The sequence below is a fragment of the Equus quagga genome, unplaced genomic scaffold (genome assembly GCF_021613505.1).
Source record: "Equus quagga isolate Etosha38 unplaced genomic scaffold, UCLA_HA_Equagga_1.0 146_RagTag, whole genome shotgun sequence".
Taxonomy (NCBI): domain Eukaryota; kingdom Metazoa; phylum Chordata; class Mammalia; order Perissodactyla; family Equidae; genus Equus; species Equus quagga.
The window spans coordinates 1,748,796-1,773,164 of NW_025796728.1; the positions used below are offsets into that span (position 1 = coordinate 1,748,796).

At 48.1% G+C, this 24,369-nt stretch overlaps 1 protein-coding gene across 1 annotated transcript in view; it reads left to right on the forward strand.

The window, feature by feature from the left end:
• The window catches only part of LOC124232994 (sec1 family domain-containing protein 2), a 395,716-nt gene extending 376,719 nt beyond the window's left edge, over positions 1–18,997 (forward strand). The window contains exons 8-9 of the mRNA XM_046649989.1: positions 7,687–7,806; positions 17,577–18,997. Of these exons, the coding sequence (XP_046505945.1) occupies positions 7,687–7,806; positions 17,577–17,669 (213 nt within the window). The 3' untranslated portion in view covers positions 17,670–18,997. The remainder of the gene's footprint in view (positions 1–7,686; positions 7,807–17,576) is intronic.
• The last annotated feature ends 5,372 nt before the right edge of the window (positions 18,998–24,369 follow it).

Genomic DNA, 24,369 nt, shown 5'->3' on the forward strand with positions numbered 1-24,369 from the left:
GAAATTGCGTGAGGCCCTTTTAACTCCTTTTATGTGTATTTTCTGAGAAGTTTTTTTGTTCCATTTCTTATATGGCCATGCTTAATTGGAAAAAATATAAAAGATTTATGAAAAAGACTCCAAGAGATGGAATGCTTGCCTCTAGGCCCTCTATTTGAGTTGACGTGAGAGCGCCATTGCCTTAGGGAGCCGGAGAAAAAGTTGCACAAGGAGAGATGAACAACTGCTTGGGCAGGCCCTGAACCGCCGGTGGTGGTATCATCGGAGGCGATGATAGCTGAAACTCTTTCAGTTGCAATTAAGATGCCAACAAATTGTGCTAATTTAATCAAAGAAAGGATTATTAATTGTGAGGGCCAACGGGTGTCTCAGGAAGCCCAAGGGCAGCAATGTGGTCAGCCTCAGGAAGGATTGGGCCTGAGAAATGGAAGCAGTCAGGAAACCAGACAGTTCTTTGAGGCTCCCTCTGGCCTGCAGAGGATGCCAAGAACAGTGGGCAGCATAGTGTAGGCACTCAATACAGATGAGCTGAGTGAAGGGCTGGGGAGCTCTGCCACAGCCTTTGGTTCTTCTTGAACGCTCAGCTTCGATTGAGCCTCGTCTGTCCTAGATGGAGTCTTAATTCCCAGGGAAGGGTCCTGAGTTGGCCCAGCCTGGGTCAGGGATCCATTCTTGGACCATACAACCGTGGTCGCCGAGCAGAATCACACTGTAACTACACGGTGCCAGGAGCCCACCCATGACCACAGGCGTAGGGGAGACTGTTCACATGTGGGCTGGACAGACACCTGCAGAGGCATCTAGTCTGGCTCCTCATTGTTTACATAAGAAAAGCGAGACTCAGAGAGATGAACTGTTGGCTTAGGTCCCTTATACTTAATGGCATTTCTGACGAGAGGAAAACCTCTTGGCATTTGCTTTTGTTGATTAAATCAGGACACGTTCCGGAATTTCTATTTGCAGCACTATTTATAATCGTTGTTTATATTCTCTTCTTAATTATGCCCCATACGATAAGGTAGGGTTTGATTTTTGTCTAAGATTAGCTAAATATGATCCATAAGTTCTAGTGAGATGGACTTTGGTAGGAATTATTAAACAAAAACTTGGTTTTGGCAGTCTACGGACTTTGTCTGCCTGTGAGCAATTATTGAGAGCTTCTTTCATGTGCTCCTCCCTGTTGTAGGTAAGGAAACTATAGAGACAAACTAGATACCCTACCTGCCTTGGCTAGCTTACGTTGTGCAGCTTACAGTTTATTAGGGAGACAGACAAGAAAATTGAGGATTGCAGGGAGGAGAGATAAATGGTGTGCCAGATGGGATATGAGGGCACAGAGAAGGAGGAGCTCAATCAGAGAGTCAGAGAAAGCTTCCCAGAGGAGTTGAACGTTGTCAGAGCAGTAGGAGTTAGGAACAAAGTGACGAAATGCCATGGTACATCGAAGGAATTACAGGCAGTTCCAAATGGCTGGAGCTAAGAGTAGCATGTAGCGGGTGAAGCAAAATGAAGACAGAGAGATAAGCAGAAGCTTATCACAAAGGGCTAGAGGATTGAAATTTGACCAAAAAGAAAGAGGTGCCATTGAATGTTTTTTAGGGATATATAACCAGTTTATAATTTGTGAAGATCGCCCTGGCAGCAGTGAAAGAGGGGAATATGAGGCTGGACGAGCATCAGGTTGGAGAGGGAAGGTGAGAAGATGAGAGTGCGAGCTCAGGTAGGACGAGAGGAGGGCAGGACTGGGTACTGACTGTATGAGGAAATGAATGAGAGGATGTTGTCTAGGGTCATTTGCCTGGACTCAGATGACTGGATGGACGCTGTTAACATTCTCTCTGGCTGGGAAACAGGAACGGAGAAGAAGAAAACTTGCATTTTAGGATTTAGCTTTGTAGCTCAACAGAGCCTGGGCCGACAGTAGCAATCTACGGCTACTGCCATGTATGAGGCATGAACCGTGGACGGGGATGGGGTCACCCAGGAAAGCGGATTGGGACAAGAGCAGGGGTCAGAGGCCCAAGCAGTCAAGAAGGCAGCGTGTAATGGAGCAGATGGAGCAAGAGGAGCCCGCTAAGAGTCCAGGGAGGAAGGAGAGAAACTGAGAGGGCTTAGAAAGTGGAGGGCATGGGGGGAAGTTTCCAGAAGAGGAAGCCATCCACTGGAGCAAATGTGGCAAGGAGGTCAAGCCAAACAGCAGAAACCTCTGGCAGCATGGAAACCTTCTGTAATGTGATTAAATGAGTGAGTCCCATGAGGATGCTGGTAATTGGCTGATGTTGCTAAAGAACTAAAAGTACAGAGTTTTAGGAGATGAAAGCTAGTAAAAGTGCTTTCAGTTGGAGGGATCTGTTTATAAATGGGGGTGTGGAATGCATCTCACCCTGCAGTGAGAGAGACAGGCTTTAATCTCAACCCTGCAGCTCACTGATTGGCAGACTTTGGACAAGCTTCGTCACCCCTTCAGCCTCACGGTCTCTGTCTGTAAAGTGGAGCCTCCGCCTAGGGCATGGCTTCTAAGGATGCAGGAAGCAATGCTTGCCCTACCCCCCACTTTATTTTCCTCCATAGCACTTACCACCTTCCCCCCTTGCCATTCGCTTCTTTATTGTGTCCTTCTCCCCGACTGAAATATAAGTGCTATGACAGCAGGGATTCCTCTCTGGTCCATTCACCGCTGAATCCCTGATGCCTGGAGCAGTGTCTGGCCCACAGTAGTTGCTCAATAAATAATTGTTGAATGGCTGAATGGATGAGTGAAAAGCACAGTGCTAGACCTGAAGTGTCCCGTGGCAGTGGCAGGGCTCTTACTAATTCCTGCTGGAAGAAAAGCCATTACCAAGTCATCTTCCAAGGCAGCATGGCTGTTCTCAGGGCCTCCTGCCCTTCAGGCCAAAGCTCCTGTTGCACTTTGCTGCCCATTGTTGGAGACTGGGGACCTGACCTTTCCTGCCCGTCATCGGAAAATGGGGACCTGACCCTTGCCCGTGCTGGGGACAAGTGAGTCACACAGAAAGAGAAACTGGGTGGAGGAGAATCAGCAGCAGGATTCCCAGAACTCCTAGAGACCTCCAGAGAAACCGGAAGCAGCTGAAACCCTTCTCATGGAAACCAATCAGGACATCAAAGAGCGCTCTCAGGGCCCACAGCTACGGAGGTTTTGGCAGCCTCTGCTTCAAAGGCTGGGATGGGTGGTGGAGAGAAACTGTCTTCTCTGACCAGAACTGCTGTCTTAAAATCACAGCCTGCGAAGGTTTGGAAAGTGAAGAAAGAGAGTGAGTCTGATGTGCTGTATTAATCTGTGCATTTGCGATGGCAGCAATGATTCTTACATCTCATCTTTAAAGAACCTTACACCCTGAGCTCGCATACAAACGGGACTCAGCCGTGTGTGGCTGATTATAAGGAATGTGTTATTCTGATGGAAGAGACTGAAAAGACTCCATTTCCCAATAGCCTGCCGACCTGACAGGATCTAAAAGGAAAGTCTGGTATCAAAACTTAAATCTAAACAGAAACCAAAATAGCAAACAGCAACATGCATTAACGGGACCCGTTTATTTGTACCAAAACCAACATTCCCTCAGCTCCTTAGCTGCAGGGTATTGTTCTTTGTTGTTGCTGTTCATGACGTTTTTCCTTTTCATCTTTCAATACATCCTTCCAAGATTCTCGCAATGTACTTCAGAGTCCAGACTCTCTTATGGAAAGCATATGTCTTTGGGAACATACTGTACCGCTTAAATTCTGGAGCCAGTTGTATTTCTGTCCCAGGATTACGTGAGAAACAATAGTTTGTAGGGCTGGTACTTACTCAGCCGGGAAGAACCAGACATAAAGCAGAGAGAGTTTCTAAAAGATCTCAAAGAAAAGAAGGGCATTTCCATTTACCCTGTGGATCTCATTCATTCATTCATTCATTCATTTTATTCATGCAACACTTGCTGAAAGCTTACCGTAAACTAGGTCTAAGATCAGAGCCAAAAATACCAAGATAAAGATGGTCAGTCCCTACCTCCAGTAGCTTGCTCTCTAGGAGAAGAGACAGGCAGGTATATCAAGGTAGCAGTCCCGTTTGACAAGGCCAGGGCAGAGCATCTATCAGATTTGGGTCATGGCACAGGAGTTGAAAGATGATCAAGGAGAACCTTTTAGAGAAGAGGATGCTTTTTAAAGCCAGTAAGAGGGAAGGAGGTAAAGAAGGGGAAGCAAAAGTACTTTATGCACAGGAAACTATGTATGTTACATAAAACAACATGATGCAGACAATACTCCAACTGCAATGTCGTGGACATAGACAGGTGCCAAAACCCACTGGTATGGTCCCAACAAATTCCTGCAGGCTGCAGATCTTTCCTACTAATATGGAAAAGTCTCCAAGGCATATATTTGAGTGAAAGAAGCAAAGTATAATGTCGAGTCTTTGCAGTCAAGATGGTAGTCACAGTTGGCCATGTAGTGACAGGAGCAGGGCATGAGAAGGACTCCAGGGTACTGGCTTTCTGCTTCTTTCTGTCCTGGGTGCTGGTCACACAGGTTTGTTTACTTTGTGAAAATAAATTGAGCTGAACACTTGTGATAAATGTACTTTTCAGTGTGTATATTCAATAAAATGTCATATGGTGAGCAAAACATTCCAGAAAAACAAATACCATGCATTAAGGCCTGGCTCAAGTCATTATGAATGGCTCCAGCAAACAGTGTGTATAGAGGAGGTGAAAATAGAGGCATACAGCAGAGCCACAGTAGGAGAGCCTTATATACTCACTTAAGGAATCTGAGCTTTATCCTCAGAGCTAGGAGACTCTCCAGGGAGAAAGTGAGCATGTGATGGAGTGGAGGGCTGTTTAAGAGTGTAGCCTCTGGAGTTTGGTCCCTGGGTGATTTAGTTACCATGTGTAAACTTCAATTTCTTCATCTGCAAAATACATCAATGATTGTGTTTTCCTCCTAAGGATTTTCAAGAATTGAATAAGATGGTGCACAAAAATATTTAGTATACTGCTCAATAATAAATACTTGCATTTTAGAGAGCTTACTCAGGCAGGAATGAGGAGAATGGATGGGGGATGGCCAGACCAGGGACACAGACACAAAGTAGAAGGCAGTGGCAGTAACCTGCTGAAGAAGAAATGAGAGCCTGACCAGAACAGGGACAGTGGGAATAAAGGAGAGATCAATAAAATATGAAGGGACAGAATTAACAGGACTTGGTCTGAGAGAGGAAAGAGACAGCAAAGTCTAAGATGACTCTCAGGTGACTGTGAAGGTGGTGATGCTCTTAGAAAGTCAAGAGAAGGAATAGACTTGAGGAGAAGATCATGCATCAAATTTGAAACCTGTTGGGTTTAAGGATCCTGAGAGGCATCCGGGTACAGATGTCCACAGGAACTCAATAGAGATGTTTGAGCTAAAGACATAGATTTGGGAAGTATATAAAAGATTCTTGAAGGCATGTGAGTAGGTGAGTAGATGAAGGGATATGAGGTCCTTCAGAGATGATGTGTCAAGCGAGAAGAGCAAGGGGCCAAATGGAGCCCTCAGTAGCATCAACTCTTAAAGGGGCAGACCAAGAAGGGAACCTATAAAGAAATTTGAGAAAAAACCATCAGGAAGATAGAAGGAACAACAAAAAAGTTATTGTGGTAGCCAAGAAGGGTGTCATCAATGGTGACAAATGCCCTAGAAATGACCAGTGAAATGGAGACAAAGAAGTGTCCTGGCCATTGTTGACTTCAGTGAGACAAAATCCAGGGGGATAGTGAGACCAAAGCAAGATTGTCATGGCTGTATGGTACGTGGAGTGGAAGCAAGCAGTCAACAAATGCAGTCAAGGGTAGGAGAGTTACAGGGCAGGAAGCTAGAGGAGGGCGAGGAGTCAAGGCTCTTTTGCTGAAGATCAAAAATTTGGGGGCTGGCCCCGTGGCCGAGTGGTTAAGTTCACGTGCTCCACTGCAGGCGGCCCAGTGTTTTGTCAGTTCAAATCCTGGGCGCGCACATGGCACTGCTCATTAAACCACGCTGAGGCAGCGTCCCACGTGCCACAACTAGAAGGACCCGTACGTAAAATATACAGCTATGTACGGGGGTCTTTGGGGAGTAAAAGGAAAAAAAAATAAAATCTTATTAAAAAAAGAAGTTTTGTAACTTTTTCCATTATTCACCACCACCCATTTTGAAAAAGTTTAGATCTTTCTCTCTTTTTCTTTCTTTCTTTCTCTCTCTCTCTGTCTCTCTCTCTCCTCCTCTCTCCCTGTCTCCCTGCTCCCCCTTCCTTCCTTCCTTTCCACTCTGAGTTTCCTCTCTAGTAGCCAAGGAGTGATTTATGTAACTGGAAACACTTAATGTATTACCTTTTTAAATGTTTTTAAAATAAGATGTTGAAAAGTGGGTATATTCAGGCAAGGAAGCCAAAAGAACACAGTTGCGAAAGGAGTTGGAGCAGAGGTAAGAGAAAGGGCTTCTTCTCGGCCTGCTGCCCCACCCCACTGTTCCTGGGAACTGTCCACGGCCAGAAGGTGGTTTGTGCATTAGTGTGAATGAGTGCATACACTCACCTACCCTCGTGTTGCTGGAGTCAAGCCTGTTTCTCCCACCTCTGGCTCCAGTGGCCATGGGTGCAGTTGCCAACATCCTTCCTGTAGTGACTCCATGCTTGCTCTGTCCTGGCGGGGCCTCCATCCTCCTCCACCCAGCCGGTGACTGCTTGCCTCCAGAACGTAGCTCACACCACTTTGCCTGCCCTCTCCTCACCAAACCAACTCTGGCTTCCAGCTAGAGCTCAAAACACAGTGTCTTCAGGAACCCCCTCCTGTCCCCTTTAGTTAGCCAGTAAGTCAAATTTGTTCATTTTGCATTTCCTGAGGGGTACTGTGAGTCATTCTCATTTTAGTTTACAGTATTCTTTGCCTCATTGGTGCAATCATAAAGTATCAGGAGGAATTCTCCACAGCCTCTAGTAGAACACTCCACACACAGTAGGCCCTCAGCTAAGGCTGGTGTGCAGAAGGTGAAGGCATGAAGTCTGGGCAAGACTGTAAGCTCCTCGAGGGTAGGCCTAGTCTCTTGCATCTTTTTCACTCCCTCCTCTTCCCTAGGACTTTGACTATTTATCCAGTCCACAGACATTTCTTGAGTACCTACTATGTGCCAGAAACCACACTAGGTGAGCTGGGAATTCGGCAGCGAACCAGGCAGATGAGATCCCCGCCTCATCGAGCTTATGTTCTAGTAGGGGAGACAGCCAACAAGGAAGCAAACAAACAAACAAATATGATAAGCACAGGCTGTGGCAAGTGCTTTGAGGGAAATAAACGGAGCTATGTAACAAAGAAGGGGCACGTTTCTGCTGAGACCTGAAGGCTGGTAAGGAAGATATAGTTGCCCCTCAGCCTTCTCTTCTGATTTAATAGCCCCTACTCCTTTAACTTTTCTTTCAATAGAATATTTATTTAAAGGGATGTAATAAGGTGACATGTTATGCATTTTCCTCGTCAATGGATCCATAAACCGCTACCACATCTTATCCCTAACAAATCATGGTCTCTGTAAAGGTTATGTATCTCACCTGCATTATGGGGATAGCAGCCCTGGGGTCCCCGTGGAGGTGCAGTGGAGATGGTGCCCAGCTGCACAGTGCCCTGCATGATGCCATCTGTCTGACAATGGCGGGTGTCTGTTTTGCAGGTGAGCCGGCCTCATCCCAGCGACCACCCTCTCCTGATCTTCTTCGTAGTGGGTGGGGTCACAGTCTCTGAAGCCAAAATGATCAAAGACCTTGTGCCGTCGCTGAAGCCAGGAACCCAGGTACTGAGTCCTCGGTGAATAAGAATCCTGAGGCAAGAGTGGGAAGGGCGGGCGAGGGCCCTTCATGGGCTTCTCAGTGCTCCCCATCTCCATCCTGCCTCCTCATCTCCACCCTGCCTCCCTCCTCCCCCACCTGGTCCTGCCCATGTCACATTCTCCATCTGTCTGCCCTCCTCCTGGGGGGGGTGGAGGGAGAAGAGCTCCCCTTTTACAGTCCTCTCCTGCCTCTGGGCTTCAAGGGCTAAGATCCTATTGTCCCTATTCCTGAAAGGCATATATTCTCTGGTGTCCCATCAGCACTTAATTACTCAAGAGTTTTCACTGCTTTCCAGGCTCCAGATAATTGAGGGTGACTCCCGGGGACCACCTCCCCACTGTGACAGTTAGAGGACAGAGCTGGAGGAGTTTGGGAGGGGCATTGTCAAGACAATGACAAGTGAAGAATCTTTCTCCTCTATAGACCCACCAGGTCTCATCTCGCTCTCGGAATAAGTGGACCAATGGTTAAGAACACAGACCTCTTGATGTTACAGGCCTGGTTCAACTCTTACCCCTGCTTGTTACTAGCCAGGTGATCTTCGAGAGGAAATGTGAGATCTCAGTTTTCTTGCTTAGGAACTGGGGCTGGGGTGGCTGAGTCTTATATCAGGGGAGAGAATGTGCTTCTCAACACAGCGCCTGGCACACAGCCCTCAGTAATTGGTGGCTATGGTTATTAGTGACCCTTTCTGAGCAGTCACCACCCTGCTCTGCAGGAGGGGCTGTGGCTCCTGGCATGAGGCGGAGGAGACCAGGAGAGAGACCTCAGGAGGAGGAGCTGCCTGCTTCTGGAAGCTCTCGCCTGGCGGGCGAAGCAGGGCCTGTAACTCAGGATGGCTGAAAATCCTCGCCTTCGTGGGTTCCCCAAAACAGGCCCTGAGACAGGGATGTGAGAGCAGGTAGTTTACCTGGGAGGTGATCCCAAGGAGCAGAGGTGAGGGAATCAGAAAAGAGAGGCAGTGGAGGGAGAAAAGCCAGAGAAGACGGCATCGTTGGGCTGGTTACCACTTGGGTGACTGAGGCTCTGTCTTCTGGGGGCCCCGAGGAGCCAAGTATTACATGCCTCAGAATTGTCCCGCCAGAGGACAGGGAGCCTGGGACATCTTCCCATTGCCTCTCACCTCATCACCCTTCCGTCAAGACTTGCCCCTGGGGCCTTATCTTCAGCTTTTGCTGCCTCTGCTTGCAGCTGAGAACTTCCTATGGTTTGGAGAAAGCAAAACAGACACAAGTGCAGTGCTTCAGGTAGGACGCTGGCCCATGCAGGGCGCTGTCCACACAGCTGCACAGAGCCCAGGTGGTATTCCAGCCCAGGCCTGGCTGCGGGGCTGCTGGGGCCTTTGTCTCCCACCTCCACCTACTACTGGATATGTCCACTCAGCCAGCCAAGGGAGCCCCCATTCTGGCCTTCTGTCAAGTCCTGCCTGCTGTGTCGGGCCCTTCCTGCATCTCTGCTGGCATCCCAAATCTGAACTCTGACTGCTTCCTGTTTGCTGGCATAGTATCCTCACGCAAACATGAATTCCTTGAGGACAAAGGCTGGGGCTTCCCAGGCCTAGCACATGGCAGGAGCAGTCTGACCGCTGACTGCAGGAGAGCTGGCTTGGTGGTGGAGTGGCTGGGCCACCTGGTGAAGCAGAGAGGCCTGGGCCCTGTTGGTCTCCAGACACCCTCCTGAGGAATGGGGCCCAGTATCTAGGGAGTTACAGGAGGTTCTTGAGCAGGGAAGTGACCGGTCATTGGCCGTGACCATTTCTACTGTTACCATCACCTGTCATGGTCATAGCTGGTGAAATTTCTAATAAAGTGGTGAGTTCTGCCTTATTGAACACCCTCTCTGTCAGCAGTGTTAAGAATCTGTTTAGTGAGTGATTGCCTTTTTGAGCAAGACATTTTTTTTAATTTTTATTGGAGGGCACACTTCTCACTGCCCCTAACATTCTTAGCTCTTCAGAACAGTGATGGTTGTAACAGCCTGACAGACATGTTAATCCTCACTCTAAAAGGATAAAATGCAGACATTTTCAAAGTCGTGTGACCTGAGTTTGACAACAGAGCCCTGGAATCTGCAGTGGCTTTGATGCAATCTGACCCTGTGCTCAGTCATCTGCAGAGAGAACTTCGCAAAGAATTTCGGGCTTAAGGAGCAGCCTTGACTGCTACTTGTCCTTTGTGCAAAAAGTCCCCCTGAAGAGTTAACAGGCCCTCGGAGGATTCTGAAGAGGAGTGATTTATCAGAGTGCCCTTCATCTCCACGGTTTTGAAAGGAGGTGGATTACCTGGGTGTTTGCTGGAGTGACACCTGCTGAGGCGGGGCTCCTTCCTCAGACCTCAGCAGCCTCGCAGCTGCCCTGGCCTGCAGCTGACTGCCCAGATCTGAGACAGGCCCAGCTTCCTGCTGTGTGCGGTGGAAGGTAGGCCTTGCTGCTCTGGCTACACAGGAAATGGCGTGCATGCGAGTTCCATTATCTGCTTAGACTCAGACTTCCACTGGAAGACTCGGGTGAACTAATTGAAGGGGTGGGTTCTATGCACCAACAGACCCTCAAAGACGTGCTGGCAACCAAGAGAGTAACTCTGACTTGATCGTCAAACTAAACAGTGATAATACGCATACCTGATGTATATATTCTGTCTTTACTGTCCGGTCTACACTTGCACGTCTCCAGTGACGGGGATTTGCCCTCCCACTGCTTGAGTCTTGGAGGGCTTCACTGGTGTGGCAGTCTCCTCTAGACGAGTCCAAATCCGCCTTCTGGGAGCTCTCGCCCATCCGTGCTGGTTCTAGCTCTTGGGCCACACAGAGTTTCCAAGCAGATCAGGCTCATCCCTCTTCCACATGTCCTTCCCAGGTCTGCTGTTCTCCAAACTGAGTCTCCTCAGCTCCTACAGCTGCCCTCCACCTTGACATGAACGCGAGGGCCCTATCATGGTGGCTCTCCTCAGCCCCGGCTTGTTTCTCCTTCCCCCACTCGTCCTACACCTCTCACGTCTCTTCACCGTGCCAGAACAGAGTCAAGCTCAACAGGGTCTTCTTTCTCCGCTGATTCTGCCAAACCCGCTCCCTTGGCTGTGGGTTCGCTGGATAGTACGTAGCCACAGTGGGAATCATTTGGAACTGAGAGCCATCCCTTGGTGCGGACCGATCAGTGCAGAGACATCGGGGCCACCTTCTTGTCATCCCCACCAGGCCTACAAGGCCCCACACGACCTCACCTGGCCTTTTCCCACCACTCTTCTGCTTGCTTACTCCCCTCCAGCTGCAGGACTTTGTGCTTTTTTACTATGTTATTCTCAGAACCTCAAACAGGGTTTGGTGCTGGGTATCATGATTATTCATTGAATGTCAGATATTGAACACTAGAAACTTTACTTTTATTATTGCAGCATAAGATTAAAGTAGCTTTTCTGGAGACTACACCAACCTGTTGATTCATTCTGAGATTGTGGACAACTGAAACCACTTTGTCTCTTGTGTCAGTTGCTATTAACCCATATTGTCTTGAGTCTATCTATGTGGGTGCTTTTGGGACCTGAAGACAGGAACTTACAACCATGGCTATTACCTTGGATGAGCTGATTATTCAGTGAACATTCCCTGAGCGTCTACTCTGTGCCAAGCCCTGTTCTTTGTGCCGAGGATAGAGTGGTGACCAAGCCAGGCACATTCCTGCTTTCATGGAACTGACATTAAACACAAGAACTCCAGCCAGAGATAAGTGTCCCAGGAACCTGGACAGGTGCTGTGGTGGGAATAAGTGGAGGGAGAGGTTCCTTCAGATGGCACAGGCTCCTCCTGGAGAAGTCTTGTGGGCAGAGACGTGAAAGGCATTCAGAGGTCAGCTCTTCACAGGAAACTAATAGAATCTATTTAAGGCACATCTAGAAAGGAATTCTCTTTCATAAAAAGTGACAAGGATAGCATGAAACAGTGGAATCCAGAAACCACATTCACTCCTGCTTCCCACAGGACTGTTGTCATACTCTCAAATGGGTGTCTTTTCTCTGCTCTCTGCCCATGGTTGTTGGTAGATGTGCTCATGAGAGAAAGTGGGCAGTTGGAGAAGGCCCCTTTCCTGACTACAAAAAAGGGGTCAGAGAGGCAGCTCTCCCCACCCCACCCCAAACAGCCACAACCACGAGGCTGTGCAGCCTTCCCCTTGCTCTGGAGCGCATGTTCCTGGCCCCTGCCTCTGTCTCACTCGCTTGCTGCCTGGTGGGGCTCCATGCCCAGACAGCTCTCTGCAGGCTGAATTCTGTAGCTGGGTGGTGGCAGCTGAATTCTGCCAGGAGACAGCAGAAGCCTGGGATTGTGGGAGGAAAATAACAGGGAGGGACCCTCCCAGAAAAAACAGGGAAAGGCCAGCTCAGGAAACAGAGGAAGACCAAGTGGGCGAGCTGACCCTGCCATGCACTGCTCTTCATTGGCACATGCACGTTGCCCGCTCCCACTTTCATGTGGTTCTGCATTTCTGGAGCTGAATATTTAGTAAGAGTGTAATAGGAAGAAAAGACCCAGAAATATGCACACAATTTTGCACAACTTTAGGGGTTCAAGGATACCTAAATCTTGGCTCTAAAACTTGGCTCCAGGTTATTCTAAAATTGGTGAGAAGCCCCAAGGAGAGAAGTCAAGTTGGTTTTTCTTTTTTTTTTTGGTCTAGACTTATTTTATTCTGAACTTTCTTCCTCTAAGGAAGATGTGGATGGGGTTTTAAATTTTTCTTTTTACCTGAGTTAGCTCAGAGACTTATAATTTGAAATTGAAACTTTAGAAAAAGTACAGATCACGGTATTGGACAGCAGGTCAAACAGTTGACAGTGAGTTTTCCAGAAAGCTCGATCATGTCCATTTAATTAGTCCACTGTCCCACTGGTTTAACAATACAACCTTTTCTGTTTACCACAGGTGTGTGAATGTGTGTGTGTGTGCATGTAGCACCTGTGCAAGTGGAGGCGGGGCAGTGCCTGGAATATGTTATGTGCTCAAAAACCCATTCATCAAATGGATGAATACGCAGGTTGGCGCCTGTGCATATGTGAGTTATTTTTACTGGGAAGAATCTCCAAGTTTAAAAGAAAAAGGGAGAAAACCCGTTTTTATCTCCTGCTCCTTTCCATCCACAATGTTAGAGATCAGAGGGCTGTGGAATGTAAATCCTGGACTGCCCTGCTTCCTCTGGGCTCAGCAGAAATAGGGCAGGAAGATGCTGGCACCTACAAATCATAGCAACGGCCTGGAGAATGGAAAGGAAGCGGGAGGGCGGGGTCGCTCAGGCTGGACGGCTCCTGTAGGAGCCCCGCGCGGGCTGAGGACACACTAAGCGTCGCTCTGCCAGCCGCGGTACATGCCAGGGTGGAGCCCCGAAGGCTGCATTAGGGGCCTGGATCAGAGGCTCTTGGGGACTCTGGTGTCCTCTGTCCCTGTCTCACAGATAGAAATCTTCATCAGGGACTTCAGTTGCTTGGGGAAAAGCCAGTTCTCCAAAGGAAATTCTCTAATGCTCAGTTTGCCTAATATCGCACGTTTGATGACTGTTGATAAAATTTAAATTTCAGGTCTCACAGGCCAATTTCAGAGTCTTTTAAGCATTTTCTGTTTCATCTTTGAGTACCTTTTTTCCCCTATTTCGCTAATTTTTTAGAATTTTAAGCCCTGTTTTAGACAAATAATTCAGAAGTGCCCTTAGTTGAATGGACTAAAGAAGTCTGAAAATGCTCCAAAGCAGACTGACACCCAAACGATGCCTAAGGTGTGAAAATGCTCAAGGAGCAGCAACTGTGACACTGTAAACGAAATGTTCGTAGGGCAATCCGGCTGGTTCTTCAGAATAGGAATTTTAAATAAATAGATTTTTAGTTGAATTCATTTGAAACAAATTTATCCAGAGCTATTTAAGCTTTTACTAGAGTCTTCAATGTGAAAAACTTCCTGCTGACCGTTGCTAAACTCACTGCCTCCTTCATTGTCTTACTGTTTTGTTCATTCACTGAATCATTCATGAACTCACTGTATCAAGGACATGCTAATATATCAGGCACTGTGTTAGGAAATAATTAGAGGACTCAGTTAAGGAATCAATACAGTGTGATACCAATAGCCACGGGAACACACTCAGGCTTCAGGGAGGGATGGTCTGGGAAGGCTTCCTGGAGGTGGTGATACATGGGCAGATTGTTAAGGATGACAACTGAGAGGTCTTCAGGCAGAGTGGGGGAACTCACTCTGTTCCAGATAAAGAAGCATCCTTAAAGTTCCGATTGTGAATCTGCAAATAGTTTAGGGTGGCTGGAATGTGGAACTGATGGTGAAGGAGGTGGGGTGTGGAGTGCTGAGCAGCCATCAGATTCTCAAGTCCTGGAATGCTCTCTAAGAGGGCTGGGCTCTCAAAGAGCGGAGAGGAGGCGGTCGGGGTTTAAGCCCATGTGTAAGACCGTCAGAGTTACACTTGGGGAAGGTGGCTCTGGCAGCTCTGCCTCGGCTGCTTTGGCCCCAGGGACTGCCACGTGCTGAATAGAGGGAGTGCAGCGGAGGATGAGGATAGTGAGGATGGTGATGATGAGGAAGATGACAATGGCGGGTCCCATTTTAAGCCCCTCTAGAGCCTGCCACTGTGCTAGATATGTTCATATATGTTCACATTTGATCTTCACAATAATCATGTGAGGTGGGCATCACTATCCCCACTTTACAGATGAGGAAACTGAGGCTCAGGGTGATTAAGCAATGTCTCCAGGCTCACCTGTTGGGCAAGTGGCCCAGCTGGGATCCAACTCACATTGGACACTCCTGAACCTCTGCTCTTAACCACTATACTGTCCGGCAAGAGTCCCTGGTCTCCGCTTTCTTCTCTCCTCAAAGACCCCCTACGTGACTTCACATGCTGCCTTTGCTTTCCATCTGTTTCTTTTCAACCCCCCACACAGTAGGCCCCAGACACCCTCTGGTGCAGCCCTCATGCTGTCTAAACACCTGCTTGGCTAGCTGTGAGGGGCCCGGTCTTTGGTTCCAGCTCAGTGGAGGTGACCGAACCCACAGTCTCTGTCAGCAGTGGCTGGAAGGCCAACACACAGCCCGAGAGTGATGGATTCTTTAGGCTCGGTTACCGCTGCTCTAGATGTTTCGACATCAACTGAGCCTAGAGCCTTTCTCTCCAAGTTCCTTAATGCTGCCAACAAGACAAGCATCCCGAGAGACTCGCTCTAGCCCTTGCACTTGCCCTCACCTCAGCCAGAGAGGCATCTGCTGTCTTGGCGTTGGAACTAAGTTCCACAGGGGCAGGCAGTGGTGGTGGGGACTGGCAGGTCACGAGGGCAGGAGGGGAGCCTTTGGCACCGTGGCTACACTGACCTCTACCACCGCACAAGAGTCTGCTGCCAGAGAGTGTGCAAAGGATTTGTGTCTTTATGCGTGTGCTTTTTAAAGTATCTGAATAAGGGTTTCTTAACTTGTGGTCTAGGAATCCTAGTTGTCCACAAACCTCACCTAAAACTGCATTCAAAATCTTGTGTGTACAAACATATGTATATTTTTCTAGGGAGTTCTTAGCTGTCATAAGACTCCAAGGGAGGCCTATGACCCAATCACAAAACCACAATAAAATAGCAGTTCACACTTGCTGGGTACCTCCCGCGCTCTACGCACGCGACATTATGGCATCCTTGCCACAACCCTCCGAGCTCCGGGCTGCTGTTTTCCTTCTGGGACAGATAGAGTGAGGCTCCAAGGGAGGTGACTTTCCCCAGGACACATAGCCCGTCAGAGGTGGCGCTGGGCTCTGCGGGGGTCTGATGAGTGAGCTGGCCTAGGAGCCGCCATTCTTAACCGCCTGTTGGGCTTGGCGTGGAAGGCCCTGAGCAGTGAGCAGAGACCCTCCTCAGAGCCACATAGTCAAGTGGTGTCTACACCGTGTGTGGGTGCTCAGGCGATGCTAATAGTCACTCACTGCCCTCAGACTCTCATCACATGGCTTTCAAGGAAAAATGTGAGCACAGATTTCAGTGTATTTTTGTCTGCCAAAAATATGATTTGGCTGACATTAACCATATATTTTTTAAGACAATTCTCTTTCAAGAAAAAGTAAAATAGCTGCTTGCAAAGACTAAGTTTTGTTTTAAACAGAAAGTTTTTTAATAACCCTCATTTCTTTAACAAAAAACACAAAAAAATTATAAAATGCTTTCTTTTCCCCTCCCCTTCCTTGACTTCGGCCCCATCTGCTTTTCCTCCACATTAGAGTAGACTCTGTTTTTGACCAGTAAGCTAGGAAGTGGGAATTGGTGACTTCAGTGGCTTGGTTACACCTGGGACAACTGTGGGGGCGGGAAGGGGAGATAGTGAAGTGTGCAGTGCCAACCCGCACGCTCCCAGGAGGCACAGCCAGGCCTGCTGCCGGCCGTGCAATCCCCTTCGCTCAGGTGCTGGGCTGGGGTTCTGACTCTAGGACCTCCTTCCCCATTCCCATAGGCACCCCTCATCTAGCGGGTGTACGGTACCTGCCTGTGCAGAACCTCACCAGCTCTTACAAAGCACCCACAGCCCCAGCCCGGCCCTGGGAAACAAGCTCTCCGAGTCCCGCAGAGACCATCTGCCCCAGAGGAAAGGTCTAGACTGAGGGAAGCAGGAAGGTCCCCAGAAGGCCAGGCCGGAGTGGCCCAAAGGTCCATGTGGACTGGGGGAGTAAGGCAGCCTTGCCTGGAGCCCTTGATGATAGAGAAGTGACCAGACAGGCGCTGGGATGCTGGAGCCAGCCTGCCTGGGTTGCACTCCTGACTCAACTGTTTCCTGTGTGTCCTGGACAAGTTACCTCACCTTTTGTACTTTATTTTCCTTATCTGTGAAATAAGTGTGATATATATATACCTATTTTATAAGGTTGTCATGAAGATTAAATGGATATTAAATGAGATCATCCTCAGGGCCTGACACATCATGAGAACTAACAAATCTTAGCTGATATCATCATTATTGTCATGTTTGTTATGGGCTGAATTGTGACCCCTTCCCCAAAAGATGTTGAAATTCGAACCCCTAGTACCTGTGAATGTGACCTCGGGGTCTTTCAGATGATCAAATTAAGATGAGGTCAATAGAGTGAGCTCTAATCCAGTATAAAAAGGGGGAATTTGGACACATAGAGGGAAGACGATGTGGAGACACACGGAAGCTAAGAGGGAAGCATGGAACAGATTCTCCCTCACAGCCCTTAGAAGGAGCCAGCACCTGATCTTAGACGTCTGGCCTCCAGAACTATGAGACAAGAAATTTCTGTTATTTAAGCCGCCCAGTTTTTGGATCTAGGAAATTAATACAGTCATCATCATCATCACCCACAACAACATCTACCTCTTGAGTGTGCCTTCGCGTGCTCCCTACCGGAGGAGGAAACCTTGATATTGAGGTCACATTACTGGATCGCAAAGCGATGGTATGATCAAATTCAATTCAGCAGCAGCGTGGTGGCTGGGCTTGGCCATTCTCAGTGCCCACTGGTTAAAGATTCAGTAGACATAGCCCCGCTGTCCCACAGGCCACCCCAGACTGTGCACCCCCCCACCCAGAACACTAGCATCCGATGACAGTCAAGCTGCCGCCTTCTGCCTTTGTCTGCACAGTGCCCCACTCCGTGCCTCCCCACAAAGAAATTGTTGCAGTTTCTTTCTCCTCATCTAATAATCTGAAATTGGCTCCCCTAATTGTCTGCTGTGTGTTTGCCCCCTCCTGTTGTTAGGTAATTGTGCTGTCCACACGACTCCTGAAGCCACTTAACATTCCTGAGCTGTTATTTGCAACTGACCGGCTGCATCCGGACCTTGGCTTCTGAGCGTCCGCTAAGAAGATGAGACCTACCTGAGCTGGAAATACCAATACCGCTGCCTGTCGCCATTCAAGATGTGCCTCCAAAGCCAGCATCCTTGTTACCAGTGTGGATATGACTGATTTCTGCCCTACGGGTTTGATAACCCTGCAGCAAAGTTCTTTGCTTGGATTGCTGCAGTTCTTAATTTCATTTTCCTAAAGGCCTCAAACTGCCTTTCAGCTGGCCTAATTCGTGATAATTCCCATTTATCCTTAACCCTCTGTTTGTGATCTTCCTGATTCCACCTTCAGGTTCATTAATTCTAAATCAAGCCTGCTGGTAAGTGTTGGTAGATTACAAGCCTTTTGATCTGCAGTCGCTCAAGAAGAAACTAGACATGCTTTAGAATTATGAGTGTGAGGAAAAGTTTGGTTTTTCTTAAGATTATATAACTGAGGAGGCAACATTACAAATAGGATCGGAGGCTTTGTTTCTGTCTTTATCTGAGACATTTCTGGAAAGTGAGGCAGGGAGGGGTGGTGGCTGAGCTGGGCCTGCCGTCTGCCTGCGCTGTAAATCGGCAGCCACAACAAAGGCTGCATTGTTCTAGCTTGTTCCACGGCCCGGGCCGCCAGCCTACTTGGAATGGCAGTGGGAGAGAGGTTGATTGGAGGCTGTCTCTGCCCATAAGAGGCTTCCTACCTTCCTGAAGAAAGGCCCCAGTAAAGATATCTGGTCCCAGGGAGTGTAGATTGGAACCCCAAAGCCTGTGACTTTTTTAATTTAGCATTTCTATTGAAATATAAAGCTTTCTTTCTGTAAATCTAACTTTTCCTTCTGGCCATAGCAGAAAAACCTAGATTCACCTAGTAAAATTATATAAGAACGCTGGCAAAAGTAACCGCTTGGAACATTTGTAGGTGTGTGATTGATGGAAATCTCTAGCATCTCTAAAAGATGTTTGTAATAAAGAGATAAAGCTGAAAAACAGTTTCTAGTGTGGATTAAACAGGTAGAGGAAATAAAATGTAAGCCAAAAGACTCACAGGTCTCTGATTTTAGTCATTTTATGAAACATTGTCATTTTATGAAAAACTGTGAAGTTGGAAATCATTCTGAGACATAGTCAAAGCAGATTTTATAGACACCAATGTTCTCTTTTTTTGTCCAAGTGTGTTTTCCACCTAACACCAGCTCTTGCACGGTGCTGAAATACTGGAGACATCAGATGCTTCTTTCATTCCTCTCATCTAGAAGTTTCAATCTGAGGAAGGAAGAAAATGACAATAGTCCAAAAGGAATGATAATAAAAACAGGCATCACTATTTTCTAAAATAAAATAAAGTACCCAGTTATGTGTCTCAAATCTGCATTCATTCCTTCATTCAATCATTCATTCATTCCAAATATTGAGCGCACATTCCAGGCCACCGTAGGAGCAAGCCAGATGCATCCCTGACTCCACGGCTCCCCCCGAGGAGCACCTGGGGCTTCTCTGACGCTTGGGCCCTGTGTGAGCATCCGCTCAAGGTTAAGTTTTAAACCATATGTTCACATGCAAAGGAAACTTTCTGGAAATGTAAAAACCAAACTGCTAACAAGTGGTTCCCTCTGGGAAGGAGTGTAGAATGGAAGGAAAGGGGAAGTCTCACCCTTGATGTACTTCTGTGTTGTTTGAATTTATTTCACAGCTAACACGGATTTGTGTATTACTTTTGTGGATTTAACGTATTTTTACAAGTTTATTTTTTTATTTTAAAAAAGAATATTCAAAAGCTTCTAAACTGAAATGATAAAGGAAGTTCCTGATTGCAAATGTTACCAGGGAGCAGTTCCTATGTCCCGAAGATGTTCTCAACACAGTCATGTGCCACATACGACATTTCGGTCAATGACAGACCACATGTACAACAGTGGCCCCATAGGATTAGTACCATGTAGCCTAGGTGTGTAGGCTATATGGTACTAATATACCACATTAGTATATGGCTACTTTCTAGATTTGTACAAGTACACTCTGTGATGTTCGCACAGCAACGAAATCGCCTAACAATGCATTTCTCAGAATGTATCCCCGTCGTTAAGTGACGTATGACCGTAGTATGTTAAATGTGGCCAAAGGCAGTCTCTGAGTGGTGGCAGGAAGTGTCAAAAGTTTGGTTTACAATCGTCTTTTTCCATCTCTCTGGTCCCTGGTTGGAGGAACTGAGCTAAGCAGGCAATCGGGTAGTAGAAGGCTTTGCAGAAAAGGCGAGCCGGAAGAAGTTTGTGGGGACCCGAGTTGGTTTGAATAAGAAGGTAGGAGCCACAGGACAGAACACTGTCCCTTGAATTAAAAGCAGGAGCATAAAGGACACCTGGTATAAATCCCACAAGGGCCCTCACCAGACAGGGAGAAAGGGGGTCCGGGAAGTGCCACACTGGCCCCTTGGCAGAGCATCCTGAGACCTCTCCGGGATCGCCAGCTCCCTGTGCTCATTGCCCAGGGGTGGGAGGGGATGGCTGAGAATCAGATCACGCTTCTGCCCCCTGTGAAGGGGCAGCGGGTAGGACAGAGCGCCACAGTCTTCCCTGGGTTTATGTCTCCACTCTGTCGCTCCCAGCCGTGTGGCTCTCTCCAAGCCCTGCCTCCACCTGTGAACAGAGACAGTATGGGATGGTGCCCACCTCAGGAGAGGGTAGCTATGGAGGGAAGCCATCCCAAACACAGCAGCCAGCACCGGACACCAAGGAAGGTGAGTTTTTACTGCTTGAGGACACCAAGGAAGTCACCTCACACAACCATAAAGTATCAACAGAAGAATAATGTCAAATGAAGAGAAAATATGGAGGCCTTCCTGGGGTCCACAAGGAGATGAGAGAACAGGGGAGGAATGACACCATGGTCCCACATATTTCCAAGACAGAAGCCAGGAGTGGGGCCTGGAACCCAATCGGATGGCTTGGGTTCCAGTCCCACCTCTTCCACAGAGTAGTTCATTTTTCCAAGTCTCAGTTGACTATGAGATTGGACAATGGTAGGACCTGCTGCATTGAGTTGTTGTGAGAATTAAAAGAATTAATATGTGGAAAGCACTTAAAACATGGCACATGGTGAGAGGCTAAGTACATATAAGAATCACCATTCTTGGTAGCAAATGTCTGATGATTGTGCATGCAGGGCCCTCTGTCTCTGATAGAACCTTCTCCATCATTAATGTTACCACCAAGTAGTTGTGTGGATTCTGAGACTGACTCCCTAATTTACCATTTGGACTTCATCCAAATGTACTAATTCTAAGGGGACTTTCTCCCTCCCGGATGTCAGCCACACGAAGGCTGAACTGAGTGGCGGTGCTGGTTTCTCCTCTTTCGGGCCTGGGTCTGAGTGTTTACTGCCTAAATTGGCTGGCCCGAGCCAAAACAAGCACATACAAATGCAAACCTTCTGCCAAGGACCGCACAGGCCACTCTTCATAAACACAATCGATGGAGGTGTAAATACTTCATAGCAATTGACTTCTGCCTTTGTAAACCCTCTTTCTGGAATTCACTTCCCAGCAAACATAGCGGGCAAAGCTAAGTGTTTGGAAGTGCTGGGGAGCTGCGTCAGCCAGCCGTTGTCCCCAGAGGACCAGGGCCTATGGAAATGGCTCTGTTTATACCACGACCCCCTCCATTTCAATGTTATCCCAATAACAAAGAATTCCATCAAGATCCCCCCAACACCACTATTATTTATGTTACCCTGGTTACCAGAAGCAGAATCTCAACAACAAATAATCCAGTATTACAAATGTTGTCTGCAGGCCCTTCCCAAGAAACATTAAGAAACTCCATCTCTATTTTAAAAGGATTTTAAAAAGACAAAAACAGATGATGGAGGGTATTTGAGAAGGGAGCATGAGGGTTGGTGGCTGGAATCTTGCCACAATCAGTAACAACCCTAATCTTGTTCTCTTTTCACCAAAATAGGAGAGTAATGAGGACAAGAAGAACTTTCTGAAAACTTCTTTTTATAGATTCTAAAGGAGTGAAGAAAACACCAGTTTTCCTGGGTTACTTCATATGATAAATAAAGCCCTCTAATTCCTTCTGGCCACTCCCCAAGGGCCCTGTCCTGACTTACGGCAGCCCCCCTTTCCCCAAAAGAGCAGAGGCAGAACCAGGAGTTACCCAGCTACCCATTGGGAGGGATTTGCCCACAAGCTTGTTCGTTTGTCCAGAAAACACATTTGCTTTCTCTCTCTTGGGGTGCAGGATGAACGTTGAAATCCCAGTTCACCAGACCGAGGGGCTCACTATAAACACGCCCATAGCTCCTAAACCTGGGGCTCGGCGCTGGCTGGGCAGGCGATGCGCTGATGGGGCGCCGTGTGAACGCCCGCGGGGCGAGGAGCCCAGGGGCCCGGATGGTTTAGCCATCTGGGCACATAGCACACAGCGCCAGGAGGCTACAGAGTGTTCCGAATGGTTTTGATTTGTGCCAGAGAGGAAACTCGAAAGCCAGACATCACTACAGACAAGGATCCGGTTCTGAGGCAGACGGGCTGGAGCTGTGCTGGGCCCCCGCCCCTGCCTGGATGTCTTTATTACTGAGCTGGGACTGGAGGCCAGTGAACAGCCAGCTGATGGCAACAGCAGATGTGGCCCTGGCAGCCAGGAGGGCCTGGGGCCAGGGAGGAGCCACAAACCCACTGCAGCAACAGGGAGCCTGAGGAAAGCAGGACAGGGAACATGGGCCAGGGCAGGGAGGGCCAAAAGACAAGAGGAGAGCTCCGAGGGGGGGCTTTGCTTGAGGAGTCAGTGCTGGGAAGTGGTGGGCCGGCTGCCCGGGGTTTAGGCTGTGGCATCAGACTGACTTGGGGTGGAGTCCTAAATTGCCTCTTAGAAGCTGGACCAGCTACTTAATTCTGCTGAGCCTCCCTTCTCCGATCTGTAGAAGGCACTAAAGATGGATTGTGGGGTTGGTGTGGAGAACACAAATTACTTCAAGCATCTCACACAGTGCCCAGCACATGGGTTTCCTATCAACAGAAACAGCAATTATTACTACCTGTGTGGCCCTAAGCGGGTAATTGAATCTGTCTGAGCTTCAGTTTTCTCATCTTTAGAATGGAAATGGCGTACTACCTTCCTCCCAGGATTCTTCGAAAGATTAAAGGAGAACATTTATAATCGGGCACACTAAATGCTCAATAAATTGTAATTCCTCTCCTTTCTCCGCTCCCCTGCCATCTCCCCCACGTCCCTCCTTCCCCTTACCCAGGTGGCAGAGGAGTGTCCCCTCCCTAGGTGGGAGAGGGCTGTGCCTCAGGGCCATATGGTTGTGGTTCAGAAATTTAAAAGCAAACAGGGATTAAGAGACACTAATGATAAAAGAGATTCGTGAAAGTAATGAAACATGAAGCTAAATTCATGAGAATAGAAGAAAACACGGTGTCTTCTAAAACTATAAATAAGTCAGCCTGAGACAGCACAGCACTGGGACTTGGGTGGTCTCCAGCCGGGACTCGCTCTCTCCCAGAGCGGCCTAGAAGAAATCACTTTATCCCCCAGGATGGACTAGAGCTCTGAGATTCCTCCCGGCCCCAACTTCTAAGGTGAAGTAAGAGAAACTGAGTCCAGCCCAGGGGAAATGTGGGGCAACCATGAGGGGCCAGGTGGTCGGAGGTACGGCTCACAAGGGAGCAGGAGAGGCCTGCAGGCCCTTGAGCAGACGGCAAGGAGCAGGGAAGGCCGCAGTAGGCCCGGAACACACGGACGCCCTGCTCGGCACCTTTATCTTCAATTCCAGAACATGGGTAGGAGACCACTGTTAAGTATATAAAGATTAACCTCTCACTCACTGGACATTGTTCATACAACCACAAAGAATGAAAAATAAAAGCGAGCAGGGCTGGCCCAGTGCATAGTGGTTAGGTTTGTGCACTCTGGTTCAGTGGTCTGGGGTTCGCAGGTTCGGATCCCGGGTGCGGACCATACACTGCTCATCAAGCCATGCTCTGGTGGCATCCCACATACAAAATAGAGGAAGATGGTCATGGATGTTAGCTCAGGGCCAACCTTCCTCACCAAAAAAATAATTAAATAAAAGTGAGCAGAATCTAGTCAGATACCTGTCACTGCCTTTGAATTGAGATGTTTTTAGAAAGTCATATTAGCACCATTTCCCTCCCTGTCCCCAACACACACCCGCTTCTCAGAGGTTGGGTTAGGCTTGAAGTGTAGAACAGTGCCCTGCATAGATGCAGCATTTGGGACGTCACCAGAAGCCCTGTCAAGAGCAGGCAGGAAATTTGCTCTGGGAAAACAGATTTGTAAGTCTAGCGCCACACAGGAGGCCCTTACTAGCTACACATTTTGGCTGCTTCCCTTGGTCCTGCAGCCCCACATATACCGCAGGATCTTCTATATGAAATATTATAAAGGAATAAGAACGTTGAACGTAGAAGACATTGATTCAGGTCCTTTCTGTGACCTGAAGGACGTCACTCACAGCTCAGAGCGTTTTTCTCCCCTGTGAAATGGTAGGATTACCTCTCCCACCCTCCTCACAGGGTTAGCCTTCGGACTGAAGATCAGATGTTTGAAAGCACCAGTCAACTAGAAGGTGTGATTATCTGCCGGTAAAGTTGGTGACTCACTTAGCTTGCGTGAAAGATCTCCCAGGCCCAGATGGAAGTGGACGGGGAGCCTGGCGGTTTTCACACATACCCTTGTGGCAGGAGCTACATGGCAGGGA